The sequence below is a fragment of the Phacochoerus africanus genome, chromosome 4 (assembly GCF_016906955.1).
Source record: "Phacochoerus africanus isolate WHEZ1 chromosome 4, ROS_Pafr_v1, whole genome shotgun sequence".
Taxonomy (NCBI): domain Eukaryota; kingdom Metazoa; phylum Chordata; class Mammalia; order Artiodactyla; family Suidae; genus Phacochoerus; species Phacochoerus africanus.
This window is the reverse complement of record NC_062547.1, coordinates 79736570-79749996: the sequence shown is the minus strand read 5'-3', so window position 1 is coordinate 79749996 and position 13427 is coordinate 79736570. Positions and strand designations below refer to the sequence as shown.

Sequence of the window (13427 nt, the reverse complement as noted above, 5' to 3'; positions counted from 1 at the left end):
ACTAGGAACCATGAGGTTGCGGGTTCGGTCCCTGCCCTTGCTCAGTGGGTTAGGGATCCGGCGTTGCCGTGAGCTGTGGTGTAGGTTGCAGACGCAGCTCGGATTCCGTGTTGCTGTGGCCCTGGCGTAGGCCAGTGGCTACAGCTCCGATTCAACCCCTGGCCTGGGAACCTCCATATGCCGTGGGAGCGGCTCAAAGAAATAGCAAAAAGACAAAAAAAAAAAAAAAAAAGGTATGCTTGGGGGTTCCCATTGTGGCTCAGCGGAAATGAACCACTTCCTATCCATGAAGTGGTTCAATCATGGCCTGGCTCAGTGGTCAGGGACTCCGAGTTGTGCTGTGGCTGTGGCTGTGGCTGGCAGCTACAGCTCCGATTGGACACCTAGCCTGGAAACCTCTATATTCCGAGGGTACAGCCCTAAAAAGCAAAAAAAAAAAAAAAGAAAAAGAAAAAAAGATGCCTGATTTCTTCTCTGTTCTTTGCAAATACTCATTTAATCCTCAGAGCAAGCCTGCTGGAAGGAGTTATGACTATAGTCATTTCACAGAGAGGGCACAGAGGCACAGCTCAGTCCACAGTATTTCGTTCATCTCTAGCCATTAGGCTGTTTGTATCTTCCTGTTATCTCCTTATGTGCGTACTTCCTCTCCATGCCTTGACCACTTCTGGTGGCTGCTTTAAAGTCCTTCTCTAAGAATTCTACTGTCTGCGTTATTTCTGGGGTCGATGGATGGATGTTCTGCCAGTGATGAACTGTATTTGTTTTGCTGCATGCTGGGTAATTCTAGGTAGGAGATGAGCACTGTGCATTTTTGGGTGCTGGATATTCTGTGTTCCTTTAACCACTTCTCTGGCTCTGTTCTGGCCCAGAGAAGGTACCTCAGAAACAGTTTAACTGAGCCTTTTGAGGATTGTTTTGAATCCTTGTTAGCCGGGGCCAGAAGAGGCTCCAGTCTGGATAATTTGGCCCCACTACTGAGGCAATACCCTTTCTGAGCACTCTATATATGAATCCCCTTGGATAAGGATTTTTTGTTTTTGTTTTTGTTTTTTCCACTCTGGCTGCAGGGGGAAAAGATTCTTCTTTGCCTGAGTGACCCCAGGGATTTCCCAGCCTGTTCCCTTCCAGTGGCTTTTACCCAGTCCAGTAAGTTCCTGCCCACTCATGGGCTCATCTGCCCTTGGACAGGGGACCTCCCTGTAAGTCTTTAGAGTTCCCTCATCTCTCTGTTTCCTGTGCAGCTTCCTTGTCCTGTCCTTGTCATTGTAATAGGTGATATCCAGCAGCCTTCACTCCTCCAAAATCTCAGCCTGGTCACCCAGGCTCTGTTTGGATCCCTCCCCTTGCTCTAAGGTCTGGACACCCTGGGGCACTCTGCTGTGGCCCTTGTAGATCCCCCTTCACTTGGGTTTTGCTTTCAAACCACTGTCCTGTCTTGCTGTTGTCCCTTGTCTGAAAACCTTTGGTTAAGTAGTTCCTCCAGCTCTCTCCTGGTTCAAGGCAAGAGAGAAAAAGAGAGCACACTGCCTGGGTTTGAAATAACTCCTTGGGGAAGTTCCCGTCGTGGCGCAGTGGAAATAATCCGACTAGGAAACAGGTTTCGTGTTCGATCCCTAGCCTTGCTCAGTGGGTTAGGGATCTGGCATTACCGTGAGCTGTGGTGTAGGTTGCAGACATGGCTCAGATCCCGCGTTGCTGTGGTTGTGGTGTAGGCCAGCAGCTATAGCTCCAACTGGACCCCTAGCCTAGGAACCTCCATATGCCTCGGGTGTGGCCCTAAAAAGACAAAGACAAAAAAAGAAATGACTCCTTGGTTAACAGCTTGCAACTGATGTTCTCTATCATTGTGGAATATGTTTTCTAGATCTGCTCTTAAGATTTAAGATGGTTTGATTTTTATTTTCAATGTTGTGATTGGCTACTTTTTAAGCAATCACAGGTAAGTGGGTAAGAATGACTTACTATGTCAGTAGTCATCTTTTTCTCTTTTTTTTTTTTTGTTTTTTTCATTAGGAAGTGGCATCTCAGACTGAAATTGCTATCCACCCTGAGGAAGTGGAGAAGGGAAAAGAAACCCAGGGAGCAGAAAATCCCTCAGGTGCCTCAGGTTCGGTGCTCTCAGTCATGTTTAAATAGAGAAAACCTTCTATCTATTCTGCTTCCTGCATCTTCCCCAGTCTGACCTGCTCATCTCAGACCCCAGATGGGGGCAGTCCCAATGAGGGTCCTGGGAGCTCTCTATCCCCTGTTCCGGCCCCCATCCCTGGGACCCAAAGCAGTAAAAGGCCCCATTGGGGGTGGGAAGGAAGTGAGCCCCTCTTCAAGACAGCCCCTCCCAGGCAGTAAATGAACCATTAAAGCCCTGTCAATGTTCTCTCAAATAACTTATGCAACTGGAACAGCGTCAAGCCCTCCAGTGCTTCCAGACCCATTCAGTGACTAAATGACTTTGGCATTAGGACTCAGGTTGGTGATGAATGCCTCAACTTCTCTGTAAGGTTCTGTCACCTCCCATAAACTGGATAAAGTCATGTTTGGACCTGTCAGTGCCGAGGGAGGGTCTCTGAGAAACCCCTCAAGTATGCAGGTAAGTTGTGCCAAAGTGCATTTACATTCCTCTCGTTTCCAGACCAGTGTTTTAAACCTTGGAGTGACTATGAGATCAGGAGTTTCCTACAAGAATGGGAGTTGCTTGAATGTGAGAAGTTGAGGAGGAATTACCACAGAGCATCAAGAATAATTGCCAGGCATCTCAAGCAAAGAGGCATTAATAAAGGCAGGAGAAAGTGTCTCCAGATGCTCATAAACATGCATGACTTATACTGGACCATTCATGAAGCCAACCAGAGACCAAGGCATGAACCCTTGCCATGTCCTTTTGGAGAGACCCTTCACAGGATCCTGGGGCACAGAGAAGAGGACAAGAACTCAGGTTTGTCTCTTAACATACATCTTCCATGGTTCTTGAGTAAGTGGCATCAGCTAGCCCAGACACTGCACTGTCTCCTGAGCAGCCAGCATGATGGGACTGGTCCCTGGTTACAGGTTCTCCCTGCACACAGCACAAAGGACTCAATGCTCTGAGCACTCACCTACCTGTCCTTTTCTCCTCTCTGTCCTCAAAGCAGTGACTTTGAGGGACTTTGCTCATGGCCTGGTTTCGAATAGACATGGACCCCTGGGGAAGACTAGGCTACAAAGATTCAGGAGGAGGGTTGGTGATGTCCTTGTGATGTTTCTCATGTGTATCTCTCATGTTCTCCCTGTGCAGAAGAGGCCAACTTCCTACCTCCCGAGTACCAGCGCCCCACCTATGAGGAGATGCTCTGGGCTCCTGCACATGTGGTCTACGTAGAGCATCCTCAGGTACCCAGATGGGAGCCTTGGCACATGAACCTTCCACAGTCAAGTCCATGGCTGTTTCCTGCCTATCTCCCTCCAAACCTTGGCCCCCAGCCACAGTGGTCAACCTTCTCTGCCACTGAATCAGTTGGTGCCCCTGAATCAGTTGGTGCCACTGAATCGGTTGGAGAACAACTAAATCCCGTTAGTTAGAACAGAGGAGATAGTTAGAACCTGACTTCTTTCTTCCCAGCCTAATGTAATGAAAAAATTTCTGGTGCAGAAATTAACATTGTTAAGTCAAATATACATCAATTAAAAATAAAAATAAATTTAAAAATCAAAGCTGGTGTCTCTTAAACTGGGAGATAGTTTTAGTTTTTGCATATATAGATTTTGCAGGGCAAAATCACGGGTGTATGTGGAATTTATCTCCCCAGAGTTCCTTAGTAGCTCAGCAGGTTAAGGATCGGGCATTATCTGTGGCTCTGGTTACTGCAGCAATGAGGGTTTGATTCCTGGCCCAGGAACTTCCACTGGTGCAGCCAAAAAAAATTTTATCTCCCTACATTTCTTGGTATTCTTTTTTTAAAAAAATAAAGGAAACAATGTAGTTTCACATGTTGGTGTAATTTACCTGTGAGATGCAAGAAAGGATCAACAGACACAAATCACTAAGTATGATAACACCACATTAACAGAAGGAAAGATAAAAATCATGATTATCTCAATAGATCCAGAAAATGCATTTGACAAAATATAACATCCTTTCATGACAATCTCAATAAACTGGGTATAGAGAAAACACCTCAACATAATAAAGTCCATTAAGTGAAGGCTACAGCTAATACCATACTCAACAGTGAAAGGTTTCCTTCTAAAATTAGGAGCAAGACCAGAGTTCAACTTTCACCACTCCTATTCAACACAGTAGTAGAAATCATAGACAGAAAAATCAGACAAGAAAAAAGCCACCTAAATCTGAAAGAAGTAAAATTGTTTGTAGAATATGCGACCTTGCATATATATGCAAAATCCTAAAGATTCAACAACTGTTGGAACTGGAGCTCCAGTGGTAACAAACCAGACTAGTACCCATGAGGACTGGGTTCAATCCCTGGCCTCTCAGATCTGGCATTGCTGTGGCTGTGGTATAGGCTGTCAGCTGCAGCTCCAATTCCACCCCTAGCCTGGGAACCAAGAATCTCTTTCATAATAGCATTCAAAACAGTACCTAGGGGGAGTTCCTGTCGTGGCTCAGCAGTTAACGAACCTGACTAGCATCCGTGGCCTCGCTCAGTGGGTTAAGGATCCGCTCAGTGGGTTAAGGATCTGGCGTTACCATGAGTGGTGGTATAGGTAGCAGAGGCAGCTTGGATCCTGCGTTGCTGTGGCTGTGGTGTAGGCTGGTGGCTACAACTCCGATTAGACCCCTAGCCTGGGAACTTCCATATGCCGCAGGTGTGGCCCTAAGGAGACAAAAAAAAAAAAAAAAAACAACGAAGCAAAACAAAACAGTACCTAGGAATAAAGTTAGCCAAAGAAGTGAAAGGTCTGTACAATGAAAACTATAAGATTTTGGTTAAAGGAACTGAAGACACAAACAAATACAAAGATACTGGTGTTCATGACCAGAAGAAAATATTGTTAAAATATTCGTAACACCCAAAGCCATCTATGGATTTAATGCAAACTTTATCAAAATTCCAATGGTATTTTTTTCACAGGAAACCCCCCACAATGTTACAATTTATATGGGACCAGAATATACTCCTAATAGCCAAAGCATCTTGAGGGTTAAGAACAAAGCTGGAGGCATCACACTTCCTAACTTCAAACTGTATGACAAAGCTAGAGTAATGAAAACAGTACCATATAGCATAAAAATAAAAACACACTAATGGAACAGAACAGAGAGCCCAGAAATAACTACCACCACCCCATACATGGTCAACTAATATTTAACGAAGACAAGAATAGTCAAAGGGGATGGGATGTTCTCTTCAACAAATGATATAGGGAAAACTCTGTAACCACAGGCAGAAACATGAAATGGGAACTCTACCTTACCCCACTCACAAAACTTAACTCATTATGAATTAGTGACTTACTCTTACTTACCTGATATTGTAAACCTCTGAGAAGAAAACAAAGAAGCTAATTGAGATTAGTCTGGGCAATGTTTTTTTGGTTTTTGGTTTTTGAGGGGTTTGTTTTGTTTTGTTTTTTTGCTTTTTAGGGCTGCACCTGCCGCGCATGGAAGTTCCCAGGCTAGGGGTTGAATCAGAGATGCAGCTGCCCGCCCACACCACAGCCACAGCAACAGGGGATCTGAACCACATCTGTGACCCACACTACAGCTCATGGTAATGCTGGATCCTTAACCCACTGAGTGAGGTCAGGGATCAAACCTGCATCCCCATGGATACTAACTGGGTTCGTTACCACTGAGTCATGACAGGAACTCCCAGGGAAATGGTTTTTTGAAAAGGTCGCCCAAAAATAAGAGCAAAAATAAACAAGTTGGAATATTTCTCTTTTTTGTTTTCATACTGTATTTTATTACTGAAACAACATCGTCCTACCCACCCCACCCCACAATAAAAACCTCACCCAGATCTCCCATCCTTTCTCCTCACCCCCACTCCCCACCCCCAGCAAGCCCTGCACAAATGCTCCTGGATTCTCTGCCCACTGCCCCATTTTGGAGTGTGTCCATTTCCATTGCGTAGCCATGTGGAAAACACCTAGGGCCTTTGTGGAGGAAATGGAGGAGGGGGGAGAAGGAGCCCCAGGAGAGGTTTATTTGAGGGCCTTGGCCACTTGCTCGTAGGCCAGCTCGATCTCCTCATTGTCTTGACAGGTGGAGGCAAACTCTTCCCGAGCATAGGCATTGCGCAGGTATCGAGGCACTCCACAAAATGCATCTGGAATGGAGAATCCCTGGTAGTTCTTACAGACCACCTGTACTATGTGGAGCTTTGGCAACAGGTTGCAGTCAGCCAGAGTGAGCTCATTGCCATCCAGAAACTTCCTCTGAGAGATTCCCTCATCCTCAGCACTGGTCTCATCCACTTCTTCTGGGAGAGGGGATGTCAAGTAATTGTCTAAGACTTTCAGGGCTTTCAGGAGTCCCTTCTCCAGGTTGTCATTGAGAACTGGGTTTGAATTCTTAATGTAGGCAGAAAATTTAGCAAATATGTCCAGCCCAGCTGTGTTGGATTCAGGGTTCAGAGCTGCCAGCTTGGGGTACCTGGGAGGGCATAGCACTGCCTCCAGAAATTCCTCAATCTTGTTGGTATCTGTGTGCACTTCAGTGCTGTACAGCAGGAAAGGGAGCTGTCCCCCTGGGCATAGCTTCTGTACCATCTCAGTCCGTCTCTTGGTATCCACAGTGGTGACACTGAAGGTGACTCCCTTGAGCCAGAGCACCATGAACAGTCTCTGGGAGAAGGGGCAGTTTCCGATCTTGGCCCCATCACTGCCAGCCTTTACGAACAATTCGACCTGAGGTTGTTCTTCAGCCATAGTTGCGACCAAGAGCCAAGTGGGAATATTTCAAACTAAAAAGCTTCTACAGAGCAAATGAAATGAAAAAAATGAAATGGCAGCATATGGAATAGAGGAAAATATTTGCAAACCATGTATAGATGCTCCTCGACTAATGATGGGATTACACCCTGATAAATCCATCATAAATTGAAATTATAAGTTTAAAATGCATTTAATATCCTGAACGTACTGAGCATAATAGCATAGCCTCACCTATCCTCACCGTGCTCACAGTATAATGTAGAGTATCGGTTATTTACCTCCGGATTGGTGACTGACTTGGGAGTTGCAGCTCACTACTGCTGCCCAGCATCCTGAGAGAGAATTGTGCCTCATATTACTTGCCCAGGAACAGATCAAAATTCAAAATTTGAAGTACAGTTTCTACTAAATGTGTTTCGTTTTCATATCACTGTCAGGTCAAAAAACTAAGCTGAACTGTTATTAATGCAGGGACCATCCGTATGGGTCAAGAGGGTAATACCCCAAATTACAGTGGCATATTCTTCAGTCATGAGAAAGAAGGAAATCCTGCCATTTGTGACAACATAGATGGACAATGAGGGCATTCTACCGAATCTAAGTAGTCAGACAGTGATATGATATCACCTGTATGTGGAATCTAAAAAAAAAAGCCAAACTCGTAGAAACAGAGAGCAGAATGGTTGTTCCCAGGGGCTGGTGGGTGGCTGGGTGAGCTGGGGAGATGCTGTTTAAGGGTACAAACTTGAAACTAGAAAATGAACAAATTCTGGAGATCTAATACACAGAACAGTGACTACAGTCAACAACATTGCACTATAAACTTCAAAGTTGCTACAAGTCTAGATCTTAATTATTCTCACAACCAGAAAAAAAAAAGATTGTGTGACGTGATGGAGGAATTCACTAATGCCACAGTGATGAAAGAAATCGAAGATGACACAAACAGATGGAAACATACACTGTGTTCTCGGATTGGAAGAATTAATATTATTAAAATGACCATATTACCCAATGAAATCTATAGATTCGATGCAATCCCTATCAAAATACCAATGGCATTTTCACAGAACTAGAAAAAAAAATTTGTATGGAAACACAAAAGACCCCAAATAACCAAAGCAATCTTGAGAAAGAAGATTGGAGTTGGAGGAATCAGGCTCCCTGACTTCAGACAGTACTACAAAGCTATAGGCATCAAAATAGTATGATAAAAAAAATAGCAAAAAAAGGAAAAAGAAGAAAAAACAAAACAAAATGGTATGATACCTCCCCAAACAGATACATGGATCAATAGAACATGTTAGAAAGCCCAGAAATAAACCTATGCACTTATGATCAATTAATCTATAACAAAGGAATTCAGCAATCCCACTCCTGGACATATATCCAAAGAAAATTATAATTCCAATAGATACATGGACTCCTGTGTTCATTGAAGCACTATTCACAATAGCCAAGACATGGAAACAACATAAATATCCCATCAACAGATGAATGGATTAAGAAGATATGGTAGTATATACAATGCAAGGCTATTCTGTCATTAAAATAGAATGAAATAATGCCATTTTCAGCACCATGGATGCAACTAGAGATTACCATACTAAGTGAAGTAAGTCAGAAAGAAGAGGACAAATACCATATATCACTTACATGTGTAATCCAAATATGGCACATGAAGTTCCCACTGAGGCACAATGGGATTGACAACATCTCTGGAGTACCAAGATGCAGGTTCAATCCCTGGCCCAGGGTTAAGGATCCCAGGTCACCACAGTGTTGCAACTGCAGCTCAGATATGATCCCTGTCCCAGTAACTCCATGTGCCTCAGGATGGTCAACAACAAAATACAAAAACAAGCAAACAAAAATATGGCACAAATGAACCTATCTACAAAACAGAAATAGACTCACAGATATGGAGAACAGACTCGTGGTTAGTGGATGGACTGGGAGTTTGGGGTTAACTATACAGTACATCCATTCTCTTGGGATAGACCATGATGGGAAGCATTTTTAAAAAGAATGTATATAGGAGTTCCCGTCGTGGTTCAGTGGTTAATGAATCTGACTAGGAGCCATGAGGTTGAGGGTTTGATCCCTGGCCTTGCTCAGTAGGTTAAGGATCCGGCGTTGTCATGAGCTGTGATGTAGGTTGCAGATGTGGCTCAGATCTGGTGTTGTTGTGGCTCTGGCATAGGTCAATGGCTACAGCTCTGATTAGGTCCCTAGCCTGGGAATCTCCATGTGCCTCGGGTGTGGCCCTAAAAAGACAAAAAAAAAAAAAAAAAAAGTATATATGTGTATAACTGACTTACTTTGCTGTACAGTGGAAATTACCCCAACACTGTAATACTTTAGGAGTTCCTGTTGTGGCTCAGTGGGTTAAGAACCCAACTAACATCCATGAGGATGCTGGTTCGATTCATGGCCTTGCTCAGTGGGTTAAGGATCTGGTCGTGACACAGGCTGTGGCACAGGAGCAGACGTGGCTCAGATATAGTGTTCTTGTGGTTGTGACATAGGCTGGCATCTGAAGCTCCATTTCAACCCCTAGCCTGGGAAGTTCCATATCCTGCAGGTGCGGTCCTTTAAAAAAAACAAACAAACAAACAAACAAACAAAAAACTATAATTAAAAAAAAAAGTAAAAAACTGAAAATAGAGAATAGAGGAATCCTCTTGTGGTGCAGTTCTCAAGCATCTAGTGTCACTGCGGTGGCAATGGGCTGCTGCCATGTTATCTCTGGCCCAGGTACCTCCACGTGCTTGGGCATGGCCAAAAACAACACCAACACTAAAAATAGAGTTACCATATGATCCAGTTATCCTACTCCTTGGCATATAGTCAGTAAAGAAAAAACTCTAATTCAAAAAGAATCACGCACCCCAGTGTTCATTCCAGCAACATGGATGGACCTAGAGATTATCATGCTAGGTAAATCAGACAGAAAAGACAAAGATCTTATGATATTAGTTATATATGGAATCTTAAAAAATGATACAAAATGAACTAATTTTAAACAGAAATATACTCACAGACATAAGAAAACAAATTTATGGTTACCAACAGGGAAGTGAGGGAGGGATAAACTGGGAATTTGGGTTTAACATATACACACTACTATATATGAAATAGATATACAGAATCTTACTTGTATACCACAGGGAACTATATTCAATATCTTGTAATAACCTATAATGGGAAAGAATATGAAATAAATATATATACATGCACTATTGCTGACAATGAGAAATGGTGCGGTCATTGTGGAAAATAATATGGTGGTTCTGCAAAAAATTTAAAATAGAATTACCAAATAATCCAATAACTCCACTTCTGGGTATATACATTCAAAAGAATTAAAAGCAAATACTCAGAAATATTTGTACACCCATGTTCATAGCATCATTATTCATAACAGCTAAAACATGGAAACAATGCAAATACCCTTCAATGGATGAACGGAAGCAACATGTAATATAAACATGCAATGAAATATTAATCATCTTAAAAAGGGAAGAAAATTCTGCAATATGCTACAGCATGATTGAACCTTGTGGGCATTATGCTAAGTAAAAAAAGATCAGTGATGGAGTTCCCATTGTGGCTCAGTGGAAAATAATCTGACTAGTATCCACGAAGACTCAGGTCCAATCCCTGGCATAGTTCAGTGGGTTAAGGATCTGGTGTTGCCATGAGCTGTGGTGTAGGTCGCAGATATGGCTCAGATCTGGCATTGCTATGGTTATGGTGTAGGCTGGCAGCTACAGCGCACCCTCAACCCCTAGCCTGGGAACTTCCATATGCCGTGGGTGCAGCCCTAAAAAGACAAAAAAAAAAATCAGTGACAAAAAGAAAAATGCTGTATGATCCCACATATATGAAGTGCTTAGAGGAGTCAAAATCATAAGGAGTAGAGAGGTAGTTTCCAGGGGTGGGGGAGAGGAGTGAATGAGGGATCATTGTTTAATGGGGGATCATTGTTTAATGGGGATAGGGTTCCAGTTTTACAAGATGAAAATCGTTATGGAGATGGATGGTGGTAATAGTTACACAGTATTATGAATGTATTTAATAATGACCTTTACACTTAAAATGGTTAATTTTATAATATGTGTATTTTGCCACAACAATAACAAAAAAGAAATGGAGAAAAAAGACCAAAAAAAATTATTGAGGTATACCAAGCTGGGGACATAAGTGATACAAAGAAGGAAGTTCTGGGCTCCTATTTCTAATTAGCTGAATTGAAGAAACAAACATGAGTGTTGCAGTTTGCTGCAGGCACTGCGATGAGAGCTACTGATGAGTCATTTCTAGTTGTGGTTTCCCATATGTGAAGGGAACAGGACATGCACTGATCATAAATTAAAGCTCAGCATCACGTGGGGCCTCTAGTGCCCTCTTGCTCTAGAAGCAGAACAGGCTGGCAGCACCCTCCCCAGGGACAGCCAGGAAATCAGGACTGGGTCTGGGAATTCACCCTCCACGGCCCGAGTTAGCAGAGACCTGGTCAGGGGCCCCTTTTCTGCAGCTGGGACTCCCCCAAAGGCACCCCCTCCGTTTCCCCACAGGCAACTTCCATCCAGCACTAATTAACCAATGGGGACAGTTCTTTGTGAGCCAAGTAAAACCACTTAGGGAGAAAAGTTTGACTTCAGCTCAGTGAAAGTTGAAGCAGAAACTCATCCTTCTTCCTGACAGTTCCCCAGGCACTGCTCTCCCTGGAGGGAGCAGGGGTTGCTCCATGGCAGGGCCACTGCCGGTATTTTCAAAGTACATGGGACCACTTCCTTCTAACTTGTCCTTCAAGCATCTGTTCCAAGGCCATGCCAGCCAGGGAGCCTTCCAGAAGAGCCCAGCGCTGACGCTCATGAGCGTCTCTTCTTGCCATTCCCTGGATAATGCAGCCTCGTAGAGATTCTGACTGTCCTGCCTGGAATATCTTGTCTCCCCAGGTGTGAGGGCAGAAAGCTAAACCTCATGTGGACTTTATCTCTCACAGAGTCAACTGGCCTTCAGCAGACGACTTTGTTCCTTTTTTTTTTTTTTTTTTTAGGGCTGCACCAGCAGTATATGGAGGTTCCCAGGCGAGGGGTCAAATCAGAGCTGTAGCCGCCGGCCTACACCACAGCCACAGCAACGCAGGATCCAAGCTGTATCTGTGACCTACACCACAGCTCCCGGCAACGCCAGATCCTTAACCTACTGAGCGAGGCCAGGGATGGAACCTGTGTCCTGGATGCTAGTCAGATTCATCTCCACTGAGCCACCATGAGAACTCCCAACAGACGACTTTGTTCTTAACACTGACCTTTTGTCACCTGACTATTAAAAGCTGGTTTTGTCTAATTGATGAACTCTGACCCCTAATAAATCTGGTTACCTAGATGAACTTTTCATGTGTGAGCCACACAGAGGTACTCAGTGTACTGCCAAAGTGATTTTCAAAACATGGAGTTTACGTCATGGCTCAGCGGTAATGAACTTGACTAGTATCCATGAAGATGAGGATTCCATCCCTGGCCTCCGCTCAGTGGGTTAAGGATCTGGTGTTGGAGTTCCCATCATGGCTCAGTGGTTAACGAATCTGACTAGGAACCATGAGATTGTGGGTTCGATCCCTGGTCTTGCTCAGTGGGTTAAGGATCCAGCGTTGCCATGAGCTGTGGCATAGGTCACAGACGTGGCTCAGACCTGGCGTGGCTGTGGCTGTGGCCTGCGTTTACAGCTCTGATTTGACCACTAGCCTGGGAACTTCCATATGCCACGGGTGCAGCCCTAAAATGACAAAAAAACAGAAAAAAAACCCAACAAAACTATTTCGTCTTTTTAAACAAAACAAAACAAAAGTTCTCCTGGTGTAGTGGAAATGAATCTGACTAGTAACTTTGAGGTTTCGGGTTCCATCCCTGGCGTCAATGAGCTGGTTAAGGACCCAGCATTGCCATGAGCTGTGGTGCAAGTCGAAAACACAGCTCATTGATCTTGCGTTGCTGTGGCTGTGGTGTAGGCCAGTGGCTGTAGCTCCAATTTGAACCCTAGCCTGGGAACCTCCATATGTCATGGGTGCAGCCCTAAAAAAAAAAAAAAAAAAAATTAAAAAAAATTTTAAATAATAAACCCCACAAAACTAGTCACCTATTCCTCAGTCTTGGCCGACTGAGTCTGTGCTACAGCAGACCTTTACTAATTAACTGGGTTGCTCTCAGTCTAGGGACCAGCAGGAAGTGAAAACATAAGACCCTTAGGTCTTTTCTGGGCATGTATCTTGAGTGGATCTTATATTTTTCCAGCTGCTTTTAAATGTTTTGATTTCTCACAGTCTCACCCCAACTCTCCTTAGGTCTTCATATGTTTTTTGTTTGGGAACTCCTTAATGATAATTATTTTAGTTGATTATAGCCATGACAGTTGAACAAGAATTTACGGAAGAATACTTACTCTACATTACCAATATTTAGTTTCCTGCTACTTTAACAGCATATTCATGACTATTCCATGCTGCAACCTGCCTTTGCACCTAGACTCTTTCCACCCTG

At 43.8% G+C, this 13427-nt stretch overlaps 1 protein-coding gene and 1 long non-coding RNA gene across 2 annotated transcripts; one reads left to right on the top strand and one right to left on the bottom strand.

Moving 5' to 3' along the window:
• The first annotated feature begins 2025 nt into the window (after positions 1 to 2025).
• Positions 2026 to 3448, top strand: LOC125124312 (uncharacterized). The gene is made up of 3 exons (XR_007134260.1): positions 2026 to 2110; positions 2633 to 2935; positions 3275 to 3448. It is a non-coding gene; the product is annotated as an uncharacterized LOC125124312 (long non-coding RNA).
• Positions 3449 to 5894: 2446 nt separating this feature from the next.
• On the bottom strand, positions 5895 to 6901 carry LOC125124311 (chloride intracellular channel protein 1-like). Its single transcript, XM_047774459.1, has one exon. It carries the CDS (start codon positions 6871 to 6873, stop codon positions 6148 to 6150), a length of 726 nt encoding a protein of 241 aa, XP_047630415.1. The 5' UTR covers positions 6874 to 6901; the 3' UTR covers positions 5895 to 6147.
• Positions 6902 to 13427: the final 6526 nt, after the last annotated feature.